We start from the raw sequence: 19,528 nt of genomic DNA, 5'->3' as shown, positions 1-19,528 counted from the left end.
TATACCATGCCTTTCCTCCAAGTAGTGCACGTTTTCCCTGTTCTACCTCCACAACAACCCTGTGAGGTAGGGTCTAGTCTTAAGTCACCTAGTGACCTTAATAACTTAGTGGGGATCGTGCTTTTTGAATCAGCACTCAATAGTTCAGTGGATTAGAGTGTAGTGTTGATAATGCCAAGGTTGCAGGTTCAATCCTTGTATGGGACAGCTGCATATTCCTGGTCTCCCAGGCTCCAGTCCAATGCTAACTGCACCAGCTTCTTTTTCAACAGCAGTAAGCTATGGCGTAATTTGGATTTGGGACCTGTCAGCTGTAGGAATGACTCCCTACAGGACTGCAGTATGGCATGTATACACTTGGGACAATTCCACCAGTCTTTCCCTTGCTTGGGCTACCACCATTTGCAGGTGTCATTAGGAAAGGGAGGAGGCTGCTGAGCTTGAGCAGCTAGCGGCAGGCTAATTTACAGGAAGGTTTCTCAAGTCTGAGACCTTAATTTACACTGTAAGAAATAGAAAGGAAAGATCTCATGGCATCTTAAGAACTAACACAAATTTATTTGTGCTGTAAGCTTTCATGAGCAAGAGTCCAGCTCATCAGATGTAGGTGCTTTCCAAGTTAGCAAGTATATACACATGGGTGTGGAAGAGGGGGAAATAAAGCCGTGAAATCAGAGGGAAATAAATTTCTAAAAGTACAGACTGTGACAATTCTGATGAAACTTGAATATAGTCCGATCTTGCATATACAGTGGTACCTCGGGTTAAGAACTTAATTCGTTCTGGAGGTCCGTTCTTAACCTGAAACTGTTCTTAACCTGAGGTACCACTTTAGCTAATGGGGCCTCCCTCTGCCGCCGTGCCGCTGCCGTGCAATTTCTGTTCTCATCCTGAAGCAAAGTTCTTAAACCAAGGTACTATTTCTGGGTTAGCAGAGTCTGTAACCTGAAGCGTCTGTAACCCAAGGTACCACTGTCTATTCCTGCCAAGGTGGGGCAATGCTCCATACATACAGACTTTGGTCCACAAAATCTCATGCATTGATAAAGGGGTTAGTTTTCAAGATGCTACAGCACTCTTGGATGGTTTTTCTGAAGCAGACTGATACAGCTATCACCCCTCAAGATTTTTTTTTTTTTAAAAAAATCTCTTCCAATATCATGCCCAGGGGGTGGATAAGACACTGCGCCTTTTTTCTTAAAAGTTTTAACTCAAATTTTGCATGACCGCAAAGGACACCAGCTTTGCGATCACTACCTCTGTCATTCCTACGTCACAATGCTTGGCCTCCCCAAGGCAGGCCTCGTCACACACTCCTTTCCCTGCGCAGCATCACCTTTCCCTCGGTAAGCCCTCTGGAGACCTCAAGTTTAGAAACTCTGCAAAAGAAGCCAGGCCCAAGGGCTGTGGTATACTGCATGGGACCACCATGAGGCGTACGCTAGCTCCACCTGCACAAAACTACCCCATTTGTAGCACACAAAACCCTCCAACCAGGACCAACCCCCACAATTAGAAAGGGGTTGTGTGAGCGCCATTTGGATTTGCAAACGCCTTGAGCTGGCCCTGCCACCAGCAAGCTCCTTCCCGGGACTCACCCGCCGCGCAGCAGCCGTGCCCTCATGGTGGCAAAGTCCATAGGGTTTTTGATGATTTTCCGATAGCCAGGCACTAGCCGGGGGTTAACTGGTTCCAAGAAAGGCCAGGCAGCTTCATGTGATTCCATCTCCATCAGGATGATCCTGACAAAAAGGGGCCAACATAGAGTCAGGGCTAAAGAAACTGGAGAGCTTATTGGTCAAGCTGAGAAGGCCTCCCAAGGAGCAGGAGGAGCCCTAGAGGGGATTTACTGACACTCTAACCAAATTATTGGGACGTGGGTGGAGCTGTGGGTTAAACCAGAGCCTAGGACTTGCCGATCAGAAGGTCGGCGGTTCGAATCCCTGCGACGGGGTGAGCTCCTGTTACTCGGTCCCAGCTCTTGCCCACCTAGCAGTTTGAAAGCACGTCAAAGTGCAAGTAGATAAATAGGTACCGCTCCAGCGGGAAGGTAAACGGCATTTCCGTGCACTGCTCTGGTTCACCAGAAGCGGCTTAGTCATGCTGGCCACATGACCCAGAAGCTGTACCCCGGCTCCCTCGGCCAATAAAGTGAGATGAGCGCCGAAACCCCGGAGTCAGTCACGACTGGACCTAACAGTCAGGGGTCCCTTTACCTAACCAAATTATTTATTTGGATCATTCATGCACCGCCTACTAACCAAAGAGGTTCTTGTGGCAGCTTACTAATGCAACTAAATAGGCAAGGGTTGCTCTGGTGGGCAAAGGTATACACAAGTTTTCCCCTCGGCTGCCTCTCTGCTTCTGAATCTGTGGGCCACAGCACATCTGAGAGGAAACAGCTGCTGCAGAAGCCCAATGTAAATCCCTCACAGAGTGGGGCTGCTTCACCCCATGTCTGCTGTAGATGTCTCTCTGCGTGGCAGATGCAAAAAGCCCAGGGAAAGCAAATGGGATTTACAAGCCTTCCACAGCCCTCAGTGCTCCAGGCACCACTCTGCTTCTGAATCTCTAGGCCACAGCAAGTCTTAGAGCAAATGGTCCTTTCTCCTCTCCATTCAAACCTAACTGAAAGCTTATCCCTATGGCATATTCTGCTCCACACCCTTCTCCCCAGGGGACACCAGGGGAGATGACACCTACTCGCAGAAGGTGAGGTCGGCACTCTGGCCTCGTGTAGACACTCTTCTTCGCTTGGAAGGAGACAGGCCTTCACCCGAGTATCGGGGCGGTACGTTGGCCAGGTTACTGCGCTGCTGGTTTGCTGCTGACCGAGATCGGGGCCTGAGCTCCTCCTTTCCAAAAAAAGCCCCGGAACTTCCACCTTTTCTTTTCTTGCCGCGTCGTGGAGAGCCATAGTCATCCTGGTATTCTCTTTGCATCTGTACCATAGAGAAATTGTAGGGGCGACAGGGATGTGTGTGTGAGAGAGAGGGAAGTAAAGAATCATAAACTGGTAAATTTAGGAATCCCACTTCAGGGAAGGGTTTCCCAAAGGCAGCACAAAAAGCCTAGAGCTATCTGCTAGGGATACGGCACGGTCCCACACTGTTGCACACTCCCCACACGCTCCAACATTCAACACTCCCTCCCTTGGAATGCATCTCAGTACAAATTGTGGAGCAAAGGAAGCCCTGCCAGTCAAGGAGGAAGTATCAAAGAGTTTGGGATGGGACAGATTCTAGCCCACATGGAGCCAGCACCTGAGCGATGCAGAGGGAGCAGAACCAGTCACCGGCCGGCACCTCGGTCATCTTGGGCCGGTGGCAGTAGAGGTGGCAGCCACGATCGCAGCTATCGCATAGCAGCAGGTTCTCATCATCATCCCCTTTCCGGCACACTAGGCAAGTCTGAAGGGCAGGGAGAACAAGGAGGGGTGAGGACCAGCACCACATTCAGAGGTCCAAGGCCAAAGTTGAGCTCCGAGAGCTCTCCCTTTTCCCTTGTCCCCAAATTGAGCTCCTTCCCAGCTAGATTCATCCAAGCCACGGCTCTGCTCTAGCCAACCCCTTTGGAACAGAGAGATCTTTCTGCAGATCCCACAGCTGCTTCATCTCCTCCTAGTACAGGCTTCAGCACACATGTGCCTCTAAAGGCCACCCAAGGAGGTCCACTCTCTTCTCTGCACCAGGGATTTCACAAGTTACCTATGTTCACTTTGATTTCTTCATTTACGCTTCCTTCTATTTCCTACCCCCAACCCAGTGCTCCTTCCTCACCGCTCTGACAACGGACTTCTCCCAGGCAACAGAACGCTCCAGCTGGTAGATGCACAGAGAAACTTGGGCTGCACTATGGCATCTCTCCAAGGTCTGGCGCCACGTTCGCATCCGCGGTGTGATCTCATATGAACTGCAGAAGGAAAAAAATTGCAATCCATTACAATGGGGGGAAGGTCAACCCTGCCCAGCAAAGGAAATTCTTCACTTGGAGTCTTTTGGGGCCATTCCAAATGGAAACATACTGTGAGAGATGGCAGGCCTTTGGCGCATCATCTGAAGCTCCAGGATGGAATTGCCAGGGGAATCTCTAGCTTCTGGCTCGGAATCTTACTGCTCTAAACCATCTACATCCCTGTTATATTTCGTTCTCATTAACGTCCATCATCGCCTAGCTCATACGCATGCTAGGTAAACATTAGAAATCTGGTGAACTTTGACATTTATTGTTAAGCCTCAAAGACTTAAGTAGGCCCAAAAGGAAATCTAACAGGATTAAATGTCAGTAGCCTTAAGTTCAAATCATTCTCATTTCCATCATATGCAGCAAAAAGGATATTTATCATACCTCAGGCCTGAGAGAAACAGATTCTTGCCAATAAGATTTCTGACATTTCCTGCTGGGCCTTGTAAAACCGTAAGACTTACTGGTAAATGTCAACATTCACCAGATTTCTCACTTTTGCTGCAATGCACACATTTACCACTTTCTATTGCCTAAAAAGCCTCATGTCAAAACAACCAACAGCAGCAGCTTTTTTTCCTTTCATCTTAGTATCTTCTCAATGCAATCAGACCTGGAATTTATCAAGACTCCTGCCCCAACAAAGTCCACATTCTCCCATTTCCACAAGAGGTTTTTTAAATGTTAGTTCCTGTGGGTTTTTACTATTTTACTTTAATGTAAACTGATTTAGGAGTCCCTGGGTTAAAAGGAAAGGTATAAAAAAAGCTTTTTATAAATAGTGAGACAACCCTGATTCTCATTAGGAGTAAGGCCCTGGCAATTCAGTCAACAGTAAAAGAATACACCTACATTTCTGTGGTACCCAGCTCAAGGTTACTGGGGTTACTCAGCAAAGCTTTTTCTACCACCACCTCATGAGGAGGCCAGAGGGGCTCTCTGAGGTATCTCCGCTCCAGGTTTTGCTCTAGCTCTGTCAGGCGAAGCACAGCTAGGTCTAAAGGGTTGGTGGTTTCACGCTTCATAGCTGGTCCTTCACGCCGGTTTTTGATGGTGATGTCTTCCAGAAGCTCCAGCTGATGCTCCCAGTACTGCAAGTCGGTCCGAACAGAATCAGGTTCTGGACTTGTCCAGCCCTGGGGGGGAGGTGGAAAGCAAAAACGTGAGATCAGGGCATGGCAGGAAGAAGAGGGGGTTGTGGCACACTCTGGGAACCCCAGATGCATTTGTGAATCTTCTTTCCATGTACCAACCGAAACCAGTTCCTGCAGGTACACAGTTTTCAAGGTTGTGCTACTCCTGTTGCCAATGAAAAATATTTGCACCAAATAATGATGGTGCCTCTGGCACAGATGTGCAAAGGAGCCCCCATGTACCAGAACACTCACAGTCTTAAGATAGCCCATCAAAATGAAGAAGCTTGAATCATCATATGGTGCTGCCAATGTACATGGACCTCTAAAGGTGCCACAACAAAAAAAGAAAAGTCTTTGCTCTCAAATTAATTAGCTTTCTGCAGGGCAGTGTAGCTGCAAAGGTGCCAGCTGGGGAGTAATGCCCACATGCAAGAATGGAAATGCCAAGGCGGGATTTTAAGTTGACCTGGGTCATTTCTCTCCTCAGTTTTCCAACTCCAGAAACAAGGAAAGATCTGAATGTATGTTTTAAATTGTTACGGCAGATCTAGAGATTAGCAGGCACCCCCCAGGGTGATCTGTACAGTGTGAGGTCATCCCCCACCCCACCCACAATAATAAGAAGAGTTATCAGGAGGGACTCAGCCTACCCTGGATCATGGTACCTACTCGGATCTGTAGATCAGCCATGAGTACCCGCTGCTCCAGCTCCTCCACCCACTGCAGAACAGACAGGTCTGCCTCAAAGGCCCGCTCAGCCATCGACCACTGGGCCAAGGTTTCCTGAGAGACAGGGTGGGCGGAATCCTCAGGATGGGTCTGGAAGATGGGATCTAGGTGGGAAGACCAGAAGAGTCCATTAGAGAAGTTAGGGATGTGGTAACGTGGCTCCCTGCCTCACTCCAGCCATACGATGAGAAGCTCTTACCATTGGCAGCTCGGGCACACACCTCCCGTAGGTACTCCTTGTGCTTGATAAGGTGCTTGTGCAGGGCTTTCTCGCGGATCCCTCGTGGGTGCAGTACCTGCACCACGGCTTCCAGCTCTTCTGGATCCTGCAGCCACCACCAGCCACTCTGCATCTCTGCAAGGAAGAGAAGAATGGGGAGGGGGAGGTGAAGCAGCTCAGAGTCTGGGGCCACTGAATAAGCCACCGTTTCTGCAAAGCATGCCTGTTAGCTCCCAAATGCTGCACTCTGGGTCTTGTGTCAGGTCAGCATGCACGCAAGGAACTGCACATCAGCTGCTTTCGCGGTTCAGGAAGCCTTTAAGTAATGTGGAAGACAACCATATCTAGTGCGGTACTTGAGGGGGTTGTCCTTAAGAACAGATTTTTTTAGTCCTCATGGGGAAAACGTGAAACTGCATTGGCAGTTTCTACAAGGTCCTACAAACTGAAGACACTGTGGGGTGACGCTTCCAGGGGTTAGGAGATACCTATGGTCACTCATGGCGGATTCTCAGTCGCGTCTTCTTACAAATGGTAAACCATTTCATCTTCCCTCACAATCCTTTTCCAAACCATAGTATCAATAACTTCAGAGCACGCACATAGTACAAATTATACAGAAGAAAAGGAGATGCAGGTTTCCCTCACCTGGAGGTATGGGCTGTGCTGTCAACTGGGTCAAATATTTCTGCTCAATTTGCTTGAAGAGTTTTGTAGGGGGGCGCCCCCGCCGTCTCGGCTGCCCTGGAGGTTCCTGGCCTTTAACGGGGACGTCCTTGGCTCTTGAGGAGCAAGTACTGTGAATCCTGGAGCTGGAATGGAGAGGGGTGGAGGCCAGTTGTGGCAATGCTGGGCTGGCGGTGGAAAGGCCATTCAGCTGTGAAGAGGGAAAGATCAGGATGCATCAGACAAGGCATGAGCTCTAACAGGGCTTTAAAGTCAATCTTCTAGTGGAGTTGCCATCTGCTCAAGGAGCTGCCTGGCTGTTTTTTCAATCATGCCAACACTTATAGGTTACTATGTGGGCTTGAAAAAACTCAGCTACTACCTTATCTGAAGTCATTTGTTGTCTTATTGCTAGCTATTATATACGAGTGGAAGGCCCCAGGGAATGGTGTATATTAGCAGGGTAAGAGGATAACTAGATAGAGGACAATGAGATCAACAAAGGATGTTATAGTTTATCTATACCAAGTTGTGTCCTGAGGCAGGACAATCTTATAACCTAAAGCATCTCTGAGAGATGCCATTTCCACTTTTGCCTGGAAAGCTTCGCAGGAAGAGATCTACCCACTCAACGAGAAAGCTCATTCTAAATGACTTTTCACGGTTAGGAAATCCTTCCTGATGACAACTCTAAATCTACCTCTTGAATTCTAATCTATTACTTTCTGTCCGATTCTCTATGAACAGTAGTTTCCTGACATTACAGCTTCCTGTCTGATAGTTCCTACCTTGAACAGATAAGAAATGCAAAGCAATTCAGAAATAGCATTACCACCACCAACCCCATGCTCTCGTTGTTACATGGAAACAGACCACTCACAGGGAACTGTCCCCAGGATTCAGGTAAAGGCCCTGCATTCAATTCCTTGTATTAATGCAGGCACCATGTCCTTTGCTCCTCCACTGACCCAGGCAAGATCAGAATTGGAGCTTGCATTTCCTGGTAATGCAAGGTCTCTAGATGACACTCACCTGCCGGGTCGAGGCCTTTGACTGGTCCCTGGTCGGGGGCTTGCAGGTATGGGGGGCAGCTTTTATAGAGGGTTGTTCAACGGAGGTAGTAATTGGAGAGTCATTACAGGGTGCCCGGGGCAGCAGATTGAACCAGGCAACCTGTGTTTCTGTGGCACTTTCATCCTCTGCGGCAGAGTCTGGCAGCTCATCTGGGGGTAACGGGTCCCCTTTGCCAGGGCTGCTGTCTGGGGTAAGCACAGAACTGTTGAGCAGAGAGGATGCCTGCTGTGTCTGGCTGAGCCAGGACAGGAAGGCCGACTGGCTGAGGTCATGCTGGGATTGGCCCATGGGCACACAATCCTCCAAAAATCCATTGACAGACATGGGGGCGGGCTCTGGCAACTTGGGCTCCGACGACTCAGGCAGCAGCATATTGTCCCTCCACGGCCGGCTCCATGACCAAGAAGTTGTGCCATTGACGTAATCAGTAACCGGTGGAGTCTCAGTGGTTTCTTGTTTGATGGGCAATGCCTCAGGTTCTTCCTCCTTCAGGGCCTCCTCCTTCTCTGGCACGTTCTTGGGTGTCTCAGGGGAAGCTGCTGGGGAGGCAACAAAAATGATATCTCCCTAGGTTTCGCCACAAGGTGGTGCTAAAAACTTATCTCAAAAACACAATGTCAGGGGTGGGTGCGGGGAGAACCTGTGGCCCTCCAGATGCTCTTCCATCAGCTCCAAGCAGCATGGCTGATGGTTAGAGATGATGGGAGTTGGGAGGGTCCAATGTCACCTAAAGGGCCACTGCTTCCTCATCTCTGTATGGAGTGATGGAGGCAAGCACAGGTACAGCAGATCTTTTTTCTTTTGGAAATGATCTTCCCTGCCTCCACCCCCTGACTGCAAGATAAAACACTGATTCAAATCATTTGTGGATGTGGGTGCAGCTTTCTTGAGCGGGGAGAACAATGAGAGAAAAAGCAGCTAGTGCCCGAAAGATCAAGCACCAGCTTTTCAACAAGGGAGTCAATGGCCAAATGTTATATACAGCTGAAGTCTAAAGTGCGATTTAGTTCGCAGATATAATGCCCTAATGAATTACTCCACCCATCCAAATATATCCCATGCTGCCTCTGCACCCTCAGCAAACTTCAGTCAAATTGGCATTTCAATTTAAAAAGTGATATGTGGCCCACAGATTTAAAAACAGACATACAACCCTCCTGGCTCCACTTCCCACTTTTACTCTGCTCTTCTTGCCCCAAATTCTAAGCTGTCCCATGGCTCTTTCTAATTAGCCCATTAATTCTGATCTATTTTGCCAGCTGCAACAATCCTCGTGGCCCCATGTTCTGAGGAGGGAGCCATCCCAGAAAAAAAAACACGGAACACCACAAGAAACATGGGTTCTTCCTCGTCAGACCGGGATCTACAGTGCCATCTCTTGCTTTATAATAAAAAAGCAAACCGATAAATAAAAATAAAATAACTATTAGGGCGAGACACATATTAACAAAAACCACAATTTGTACGATAATACAGGAACTATAAAATCGCATATCAATAAACTGTAGAATAAACTCAGTAATGCCACCAGTACATTCCAAATGCTTGCATGAAGAGTCAGGTTGTTATTGAGCGCTGAAAAGAAGCCACCATTGGTGCCTCCTGGGCCTCTGGGCGAAGGGAGAGAATTCCAAGGCTCTCTCCAACATCCTCACATAATGTATAGCCCCCAAGGAGCCCCTCCCCGCAGGAGAACTTAAATGTTCAGTCAGGACGATATAGGAACAGGAGTTCCTCAACTATCATGGCCCCAAGTGGTTTAGCTTTTGTACATCTTAGGCTCTACATACCTGCTGAAACCTCACAACCTTCTACGAAGACCCCACCTAGGTGAGGCAGCACCCAATACCGACGTCGATATCGATCCTGCCCCAGGGATGAAGCCCGTAACAGCTGTGAAGCATGGAGCAACTTCTTGCGGAAGAACATCTGGCGCTGCAGCAAGGAGGAGACCAGTAAGAGCACCATGTGTTATAAAGTGCCTGTGCAAAGCTCTGGTTACCACGGCAAAGAGTAACACACCTCCCTGATTATTCTACTGACAATCCCCAATATACACTTAAAAGTTTAGCTGCTACTACAGCTCCTTCCATTCTGTACTTATCTTTTCAAATACAAGCATTTACCTTGGAAAGCTTTTCAATTTGTCTCTCCAGCTCAGGCACACTGGAAACCGGAGTGTCATGCTGGGAAAGAAAGAAGATAACTTAGAGCCAAACCCTCGTGTTTCCCAGAAAATCTAGGCTGAATTGCTTTGGATACATTAGAAAAGATGCTAGAAAGAAGAAAGTGGGAAGTGATGAGCGGAAGGGAGGATCCAGCTGCTGCAACTTATGAAGTTGCAAAATCCACTAAGAGACGGGGGGAGCCCTCTTATTCTACAAAAGGCAACACAGAGAATATACTCACTTCTTAAGACTCTTGCATCTTGCTAAAAGAACTGGTCGTTTTGACAAGCTTAGATCTGCCTCAACGTCCATGGCCGAACATGATTTTTACCAAGGGTCACACTACTTTGAAGTTATTAGAAAGCAGAGGCAATTTAAATCTGTTCTAAAATATTAACTTTTATATGTTTTCAAGGATGGTTGTGAATTTCTCTTGATTTTATTGTTTTATCTTTTTGCGAACCGCTTTGAGGGTTTTTTTTGCAATCAAGCGGTGTATAAATTTTATGAAATAAAATAAAATCAGTTGGCCCAATAAATGTTATTGCTCAAACTGTCCTGCATCTCATGCCGTATGACCAACGCTGCTCCCTTCAAACCTGCACTTTGCTATTAGAACAGATATTCAGGGACACTGCATACGCCCTTCTCAGTTTACTCGCTCACACCTTCACCTACCTCATTGTCTTTCCGTGTCCTGCATGCTCTGCTTCTCTCCTCCTCCATTTCCATGTCCTCATTCTCTTCATTGATGCGTGAGCTCCGTCGCCACCGCCCTTCCTCCAAGCCTGTGATTTCTGACTCGGGGCGTCCTGTCTTCTTGGCTAGAGCAATCTTTAACCTACAGTGCAACAACAAGGCACCAGTAATGGAGAGAAAAGGGTCACAATACATTACAGTGAGGGACTCTGGGATTGAGACTCAGGGCAAGTGTTATCCAGCTACTGCGCCTGCATGAACTGATGCACAACTACTAGCCATCTGGAATTATTTCCTTAGGTGACCCACATACCAAAGGAAGGAGAACCAGAGGGGAAATCCTCTGGTAAATCCAAGAAGGTGGAAAATAAAGCAATCAATAATCACTTTGGCTCCTACAGTCACAGTAAGATTCCACACCACCAGAGATTACTTGATTTAAATAAATATAAGAGTGAAATGATCTCAGCCCTCTTCATCTAAGTGCCCCTCCCACACCCACTGAGCTTTCTGGTTACACTGGGTCAAAACTAAATCCATGGATATGTACCTGCGCAGCTTTCCTTCAATGATCCATTTATTTCTCCTGTGGTTAGACATGTTCTCTAGGGTCTTGTCAATTTCACTGCAAGAGTTAAACAAAAAATTAGAAAGAGAAGTGGGGTGGGGTTCAACTGCAGAGAATTGGAAAATACAGTGGTGCCCCGCAAGACGAATGCCTCGCAAGACGGAAAACCCGCTAGATGAAAGGGTTTTCCGTTTTTCAATGCGCTTCGCAGGACGAATTTCCCTATGGGTTTGCTTCGCAAGACAAAAATGTCTTGCGAGTCTTGAGATTTTTTTCCGCTCCCCAACCCCTTTTTCTAAGCCGCTAAACCGCTAATAGCCTTTTAGCAGCTAATCCGCTAATCCCTTAAGCCTTTAATAGCCGCTAAACCGCTAATAGTGCTAAGCCGCTAATAGGGTTGCTTCGCAAGACGAAGAAACCGCTAGACGAAGAGACTCGCGGAACGAATTAATTTCGTCTTGCGAGGCACCACTGTATTCCCTTTTTATCAATATATGCACAATGCTCATTCAAGATCCATTACCCACCCCACTACACATACACAGTCCAGTCTACAAGAGAATCTGTCAGCGGAAGAGTAAGGTAGCCACTCATTTCTTTAAGGCAGACATGCAAAGCTTATGTAGGGACATTTGGACGTCCAATACTATTCTAATCTGTTCCCAGTGGTATCTTCCCAGAAAACAATTTGTTCTCTGTTCAGCACGTTTTCTACACAAAGCTTGGGTGCAATCTGGGTGGCCACATGCTAAAGTGCACAAAACCAGCATTTTTACCCCAATGTTCAGTCAAAAAATGCTCCCAGTGCAGCTTGCATAAAATCAACAATGAACAAGATAGTCCCTGCCTACAGCCGTGCAACCTTACTGAGGTCACTAAGCATCTAAGATATGCTGAACCATCTAGCTCCTCTGCTTGCTTTCCTCTCTCAGCTCAAGAGAGTAAGATAGTATCATGGGGGAGGATGCCTCCCCATCCATATCTACGTATTATGAGCTCAGACTGTTACATACATATGGCCATGAGAGACACAACTCAGCAACTTGCCTGAGCTATCACCACTTACTTGATGATAAGGGCACTGCTGTTAAGTTCATTGACGAGGAAGGCCAGCACAGCAGCCTTTTTGTCAGGGGCTAGTGCCTGGAAGGGTTTAGTGCGCAAGCAGTCACATAGGTTCTCATCTGCCCCATAGGCTATGAGGAAGCAGCGAAGGATCTCAGACACAGTGTCACGGTTCAGGCTTATCTCAGAGAGTTTCTCGCCGAGGATCTTCAGCGACTGGCAGAAGAAAGGAGAGGACAATAATCAAGATGTGTCTGCCATGTCAACAGGAACATCCTGCACAGCATTCAAGACTCTTTCAGAAAACTACCACCACCTGTAGGAGAAAACTACTACCACCAAGCCAAACCTCACTAGGGAGTGATCTGTTCGTGTCAACTGGGTAATAATTAGCCACCTCCACCACCTTAATGTCAACTCTAAACTGTTCTTTTAAAAAAAAAAAAAAAATAGAACAAGAGTATGGCTGGCAATATGTGTTGGGTCCATAATGTATTGAGACTGCCCCATGGTTAGAACAACGGTTCTAAGCGAAACAGGCAAATGTGCTAATATGTCCAATTTGCAGGTTTCAGATTTCACACAATTTCTCTTTTCTTGGCGCAGAATTTTGATTAAGCTGCCTCCCTCGACCCTTTAAAGTACAAGTTTACATAGGGCTAGATAGAATTGATGGCAATAAGTAGAACAGATGCAAATAGATCACTGGGGAGGAAAAGAGCCATGAAGATCTCACACCATGGTCAATGAAGCCTCCCTCCAAGCTCCCTCTCATAAAAATATTTAACAGATAATTCCATGCAACTTTTAAGTTCTCCCTGAAACCTTGAATGCTAGAAGCATTCTTTTTTAAAAATAAAATAAAATGAAAAATTCTATTCTCAGGAACCTGCACTGCAAGCCCTAGTCTGCCACTAGCAGCAGGCTTGCAGCTATAGCAAGCCAGCATCCCTGACAATATGCTTCTTCCTATCCTCCATAGACAGCAATCTAGTCTACATCCTACTCACAAAGTAGATACAGGAAAAAACCACAACAGTCAGGCCTGCATGTATACCACAATTCCACGGGAGAACAGGAAACTTGCATAATGTGGTATTGGGTGCAGCTTCCTGAGACTCTCAGCTTTCATTTCAATTAAAAATATACAATGTTTTTCTAGCTTTCTGAGCTTTTCGTTTGCATAAAAGTGTGTAGGCAATGCCTACTAACATCTCAGAAGAAAGAGGGCTTGTTGAAACAGATTCTCGGTGTTTGGGGCAGAGTTTCAGTGCTTTGCACAGTTTGCTGCCCTTCCTCATAGTGAACTCAGAATATGCAAAAATAAGAGAAATTGTGCAAATGTATTCAATTTTCCTTGGGGCAAAATTGGGGGGTTGTCTAAACTATGTGCCTCTCTCTCTCTCTCTCTCTCATACACACACACACACACACACACAGCTCTGACAATACCATTAGAATATTTGGCATGCACCAGACTACAAACCCATTCCGTTTTCACACCAGTACTTCAGTCCATATGATTCCTTATATTCAAACATGCAGATTGATGTGACCCAGAACATACATACATGGGCCTACCTGGCAGAAGGGAGGGAGGCCAGGATCATACAGTGCAGCCTTCACCAGCTTCACCAGGAGGTCTAACACTTCGCCCAAACTATCGCCTACATTGAAGAGGCCCTCTTGCAGCGTACTCAGACTGGGGACCTCCCTGGCTACATCAAAGCCCAGCACCTTGCCATAGTTGTGTAGGAATTCCACAATGGCTAAGCAGTCTGAGAAAGCATGGCTGGGCAAAACCAATCCAGGGATGCGAGAAAATTCTGGAAGAGGCTGGGAAAGACAAAATATCAGTACAGAGAGCATCAGTACAGACTTGTGATCTAGCAGAATAGCTAGCCCTGCTCATACTGCAACTCAGCCACATGATAGGCTGATAATATACAATGTCTAACAAGGTAGAAAATCAGAGAACATTTTCCCAGTGTGGAAAGCCTGCCAGCCCTCCAAAGCCAGGTGCCCAGATTTCCCTTACTCAAACTATATCAAATTCCACCAGATCAAGTCCATTCAGCAACATGAATAGATACAGAGAAGAACTCAAATGCCACAGAAAAATACTTTAGTGTCTCAGTGAGATAGAACTGAATAGCTCAGACAATCTTAGCCTTTTGGTGGAAGAACTAAATGATCAACCCAGTAAATATATGACAAAACACTATATCAGACGCTAAAGTCTTATAATTGGCCATAGGTGACAGAACAATGTTGTGAGACAATCAAGCGTCTCAACTGAGCAAATATAGGAAAGTACTGAAAGGCTCACATATTTAGACAAAAATGCATTGTTTGTTTAGTATTGGTACAATTAAGGAATCTGGTGCAGAAAACTGGCATCCTGAGATGTAAACATCTGAGCCAGAGTCGCCGCCTCAGTTTCAGTGCCAGATATCATTTTGTGGTAAACCCAGAAGACCCCCTAAGCTGATGCTCCACAACAAAATAGTGTGGCTTGGGCGGGAGTGTCTTGGTAAGGGATGAGGACTTTCATGTTACAATAAACACACAGCTGCTACAGGTTTGAAAATTTCCCCTTCATAATATTTGGAACAGCATGGTATAGGCATGGTGCACTGTTCTATGCTGCATTATTTGCTACTGTTAGCATGCAGCACAGAAACATACCATACTGTGACTTCATAACACTGGCAAGCTCCTCTAGATATTAAGAGGTGAAGGTAGGAATTAAACATTCAACTGCTATTTTTAATAGTGGCTCTGCTTTTACGTATCATGTAATTCTAGCCAAAGCTGTACAGGATAGTTAATAGTCTGGCAGACGTTTAGAAGATAAGGAGATGCTTAGGGCTTCCTTCATCAGTTGGCAGGGCTTCAACTACCTACACAGCTTTCTCTACCCACCTTTGCCCATGACTCTTCTTCCCCATCTCTACCCTTACTGCCAATCCATCCCAACTTTCGTAAGATTGTCCAAACCATACTGCAACCAACCAACCAACCTCCCTCCGGACCCCCCAATCCCTCGCAATGCCAACAAAAATAAGTAATTTTATAAAGGACCTACCCACGTGAGGCTGACACAAAAATCCCTGCACAAGCATTATGCAATAGATCATTATCCAATAAGATTCAATCAGATCATTATGTCCCCATCTCTCTCCCCTCTTTCCTCCCAATGCCTATGACAATAGTATCTCATACCGAAAATAAACAAACTGTGAAAAAGACACTGTGAATCGAAAGTGGAGACGCTATATGTTCTTTTCCATGCTTATTTGTTTGTTTTACAATACATTTTTTTAAAAAAATAAAAACTGATTTAAATAAATAAACAAACGAATGGAATAGGGGGCTGTCTCCCAACCTCTAAAAAGCCAAGCAATTCTATGCACCTGGTGGTCCCCTAGACACATATCTTCAGTGGGCTTCTTCATTTCCTCCAGAATCATTTGCTGCCACTGTCGTTCTTCCTGACGCCGAGCTAGAAGATTCTTATCCACCTTTCGGGGAACCTTGGCTGGTACTGGCAGCTTTTTTTCCTTGGGCTTCACTTTTTCTTTCAGCTTTGCCTTCTCCTTCAGCTTCTCTGGTTTATTCTTTTCTGGCTTGTTCTTTTCCTTCTTTACCTGGAGAGGAGGAGAGACATGGCAAGGTTTACATGCAATTATTCAGGACCTGCCAACCTCCCAACTTTTCAAAGGGCCATTCCTGACCCACCTTCGGCTTCTTTTTTACTTCCTTGGCCTTGACCTCTTTGGGCTTGAGTGCCTTGGCCTCTTGCCTCTGCTTATTTTGCACCTATGGAAAAAAATAAGCATGAGGAATTCTGTCAAGGAGAGAATCCACTCAAAAAGAAGAAACCTAAGGGGAAGGGGAAAGCCATTGCTCTATCTTTACAGTACTAGCTCCCAAAACATTCACTAGGAACATTTATCAATTAAAGTTTGACTGCTTTTCGGCTTAACTGGGAGATTCTTTTCCTATATTTCATTAATTTATTTTCAATATGTATAGACTGCTTTTCAATGTACATGTGGTTTCCAAGTGCTTTACAAAGCAATAAAGAAATGCATCACTGCACTGACAACACATCAGTCAAATAATAAAACAGGTGTTTTAAACAGTAAAAACCACAGGTAAAAACCTAAAAGAAGTCTCACGCAACTTACTTAAAATATCTAATTGAATAGAAAGCTCTTTGACAAGAACCTGTAAGTTCAACAGAGAGGCGGCTTGTCTGACCTCAGCTAGGAGGGGACTCCACAGAATTGGGCCCACAATAAACATGGCTCCTAGTGGATACAAGCTGAGCGAGGAGGGATCAATAACAGAGACTCCCCTGCATATCTTGTGATCAGGCAGGGATATAAGGAATCAGGCTGTCCTTCAAGTATCCTGCACTCAAGTTGTTAAGGGCCTTGGAAATCAATAAAAGAACCTTAAACTTGCCCAGAAATATACAAGCAGTCAGTGCAAACTTTTAAGGACTGCAGTTATGAGCTGGTTGTGTGTCCCCACCAAGAGTTCAGCCACAACATTTTGCACCAGCTGGAGCTTCCAGCCAAGCCCAAGGGACAGACCCTGAATGCCCCGTTCCACAGCTAACTAGGGTAGCATACATTCACATACTGCTTAGATTCACCACGCAATCAATGGTGGGATTTGGCATTCTGAGCATCTCAGCTGTGAGTAAATGCTTCTATCCCTCATGACTGTAGAGAAATGCCTAGAATCGCACCGAATTAGCGCACAAGCAGTGGGAAACTTATTCCTTGCTTTCCTGTCCCCAAAATACAAACCCATGTAAATTTTTTTCTGCATTCCACTATGCAATTCAAATCCTTTGCCAAAAAATAAATAAATCCATCCTTTTAAAATGTGAAAGCAGTCTTATGCCAACTGACTTGGACATATTCCGGACTTGGGTGCACAATTTGGAATGTTTGTCTTGGGGTACACAAACATCCTTACTGGCAACCGAAGAAGGAAGCTCTCATCACCCCACCCCACCTTACCCCCTCAGCTTGGGAAATGCTCCTTTCATCCCCAAAGCATCCCCCTCTTGCATAGGGAGAGAATACTGTGACCCCTTCCCACCAAGAATACAATGTCCTGTTCTACTGTATGTACCTTTTGCCTCATTTTCTTTTTGATCTTGCTCATCTTCAGCTTATCTTCATCACTGAGTACCTCTGCAAATACAAACGGAGAATGAGGGAATTTTTTAAAAATTGTGAGACTAGAACAGCCCGCCATTCCATACCTAATAGTATCCTTATGGCTTTATAGCAGGCTTCCCAAAGTTGGTGCCCTCCAGATTTTGGGAGCAAAACTCCATCCATGATCAGGAATTAGAGGAGATGTTGTCAAACAACATCTGAAGGGCACTAAGTGGGGTAAGGCTGCTTTACATTAAGGTACCACTTCTCCAAAAGATGTAGCCTTAGGGTGATGTTCCTAAGATACACAAAGGGGAGTGTGTCTCTATCTCAATTGTTAAAGTTTTATAAAGGTAAAGGTACCCCTGCCCGTACGGGCCAGTCTTGACAGACTCTAGGGTTGTGCGCCCATCCCACTTAAGAGGCCGGGGGCCAGCGCTGTCCGGAGACACTTCCGGGTCACGTGGCCAGCGTGACATCGCTGCTCTGGCGAGCCAGAGCCGCACACGGAAACGCCATTTACCTTCCCGCTAATAAGCGGTCCCTATTTATCTACTTGCACCCGAGAGTGCTTTCGAACTGCTAGGTTGGCAGGCGCTGGGACCAAACAACGGGAGCGCACCCCGCCGTGGGGATTCGAACCGCCAACCTTTCAATCGGCAAGCGTTAAAGTTTTATATCCTTCTCCAAAAATGCCTCTTATTAATGACTGCAACCCTGAATGAGCATCCATAACCACAAAATCTCTCATTACTACCTGCTGTGCTATCAGTCTACATAAGATCCCAAGATAAGACATAAACCAACATGTTCTCTTTAAGAGTTTTTTCAACTGTACACATAGTTGACAGGAATCATCAAATCATTTCTCACCCCTGAAAGTCACCACTTCTCTCTCAGGCACACCGCTATAGATGGGAGGTCTGTGTTCAGGAAAGCAGCAGCGCTCCTTCCCATTTCCTCCTAGCCATAAACCATGTCTTTGAAAGGTAAGTAGAGAGAGCATTTTCCTCTCCCTGCCACCCCCCGCAGCCGTACTGCCACTCAGAGGACCTGTCTGTTTATCTATCTGTCTGCCTGAATGTGTGTTGGGGCGAGGAGTAGGTCTGAATGTGTATGCATGCTGAGGGTGTGTACGTCTGTGTGAACGCACATGTGTAACTTGGCCATGCACACTTCTGATCACATCCGCTGCTGGCATGCAGCCCTCAGAGGGTTAGGAAAAGATTAGCCAATGCTGACTGGAAGCTACTCATGATGCACCAGGATTGACCACAATCTGTTTAAAGATTGCTTGCGTGCAACCCACATAGAATTCTAGTCATATTTCTACTCCTGAATCTCTGAGCTAGTCTTTAAAAATATATATAAAGCACAAGTTTTTATCCCTCATTGCTGTGGAGACACAAATAAAGCTAGGAAGACAATGTCTGCAAGTACTTCCAATCCTCCAGGGCGGGGCTTTTATGCCATGTTTAGCTACCTGCCCCTCCCCTCAGTCTCCGGTCATGTTCTCTTACCTATATACTTTTACTGCCCCTTGCTTATCCGTTTCTCTCTTCCTGCTGCCACACCGCTCCTTGACAAGAAATTCCAAATTTTGCAAAAACTCAAACATTAGTTTCCAGAAAAGGCATGCAAATGGAGATTGATGTAAAATAAGCAGATTTGCATGCATCTTGTTGATATATGCTTTAGTTTTGAGAGCAAAAATTGAATTTTCTTGGCACACAGAATGAACAGCCCTGCCTCCAGAGACTGACAAACAACTCCTGCCACAAACTAAAGCTCTTTCTCGTGAAAGCTCCCGGCATGCAGAAGGGGCTTGTCCAGCCGGTACCTTGGGCTTCCAGTCTTTTCAGAACCCTGGCATCCATCTTGCTCAGCAGGTCAGGCACTTTCACTTTGGGAGGACGGCCACGGCCACGTTTCACCTTGGGCATTTCCTTGGCCTTGGCTTTCTCAGTATTGCGGGGTCGGCCACGTTTGCCTGTGATGGCCTGGATCCGGGAAGGAATTTCCTCAGGCGTCAGCTGCACCCATTGCAGGCCCTGTGA

At 46.3% G+C, this 19,528-nt stretch overlaps 1 protein-coding gene across 21 annotated transcripts in view; it reads right to left on the bottom strand.

Annotated features, from left to right (window-relative positions):
* The window catches only part of BAZ2A (bromodomain adjacent to zinc finger domain 2A), a 63,406-nt gene that overhangs the window by 4,491 nt on the left and 39,387 nt on the right, over positions 1–19,528 (bottom strand). For 7 of the 21 annotated variants that reach the window (XM_083427207.1, XM_083427199.1, XM_083427205.1 and 4 more), the window contains 19 exons: positions 19,312–19,522; positions 17,443–17,504; positions 16,030–16,110; positions 15,705–15,938; positions 13,870–14,124; positions 12,290–12,504; positions 11,206–11,280; positions 10,635–10,797; positions 9,915–9,974; positions 9,579–9,723; positions 7,747–8,324; positions 6,697–6,925; positions 6,028–6,183; positions 5,769–5,932; positions 4,816–5,099; positions 3,780–3,912; positions 3,264–3,410; positions 2,704–2,942; positions 1,599–1,742 (listed from right to left, as the gene is read on the bottom strand). In XM_083427207.1, the coding sequence (XP_083283333.1) occupies positions 1,599–1,742; positions 2,704–2,942; positions 3,264–3,410; positions 3,780–3,912; positions 4,816–5,099; positions 5,769–5,932; positions 6,028–6,183; positions 6,697–6,925; positions 7,747–8,324; positions 9,579–9,723; positions 9,915–9,974; positions 10,635–10,797; positions 11,206–11,280; positions 12,290–12,504; positions 13,870–14,124; positions 15,705–15,938; positions 16,030–16,110; positions 17,443–17,504; positions 19,312–19,522 (3,575 nt within the window). Of the gene's footprint in view, positions 1–1,598; positions 1,858–2,216; positions 2,943–3,263; positions 3,411–3,779; positions 3,913–4,815; positions 5,100–5,768; positions 5,933–6,027; positions 6,184–6,696; positions 6,926–7,746; positions 8,328–9,578; positions 9,724–9,914; positions 9,975–10,634; positions 10,798–11,205; positions 11,281–12,289; positions 12,505–13,869; positions 14,125–15,704; positions 15,939–16,029; positions 16,111–17,442; positions 17,505–19,311; positions 19,523–19,528 lie in introns of all 21 variants that reach the window. The other 14 variants (XM_083427201.1, XM_083427191.1, XM_083427195.1 and 11 more) reach the window with 6 other exon arrangements.

Source organism: Podarcis tiliguerta (genome assembly GCF_965153285.1).
Source record: "Podarcis tiliguerta genome assembly, chromosome: 2".
Lineage (NCBI taxonomy): Eukaryota > Metazoa > Chordata > Lepidosauria > Squamata > Lacertidae > Podarcis > Podarcis tiliguerta.
Note: the sequence above shows the minus strand (reverse complement) of the source record. Positions and strands in the feature narration are given on the sequence as shown.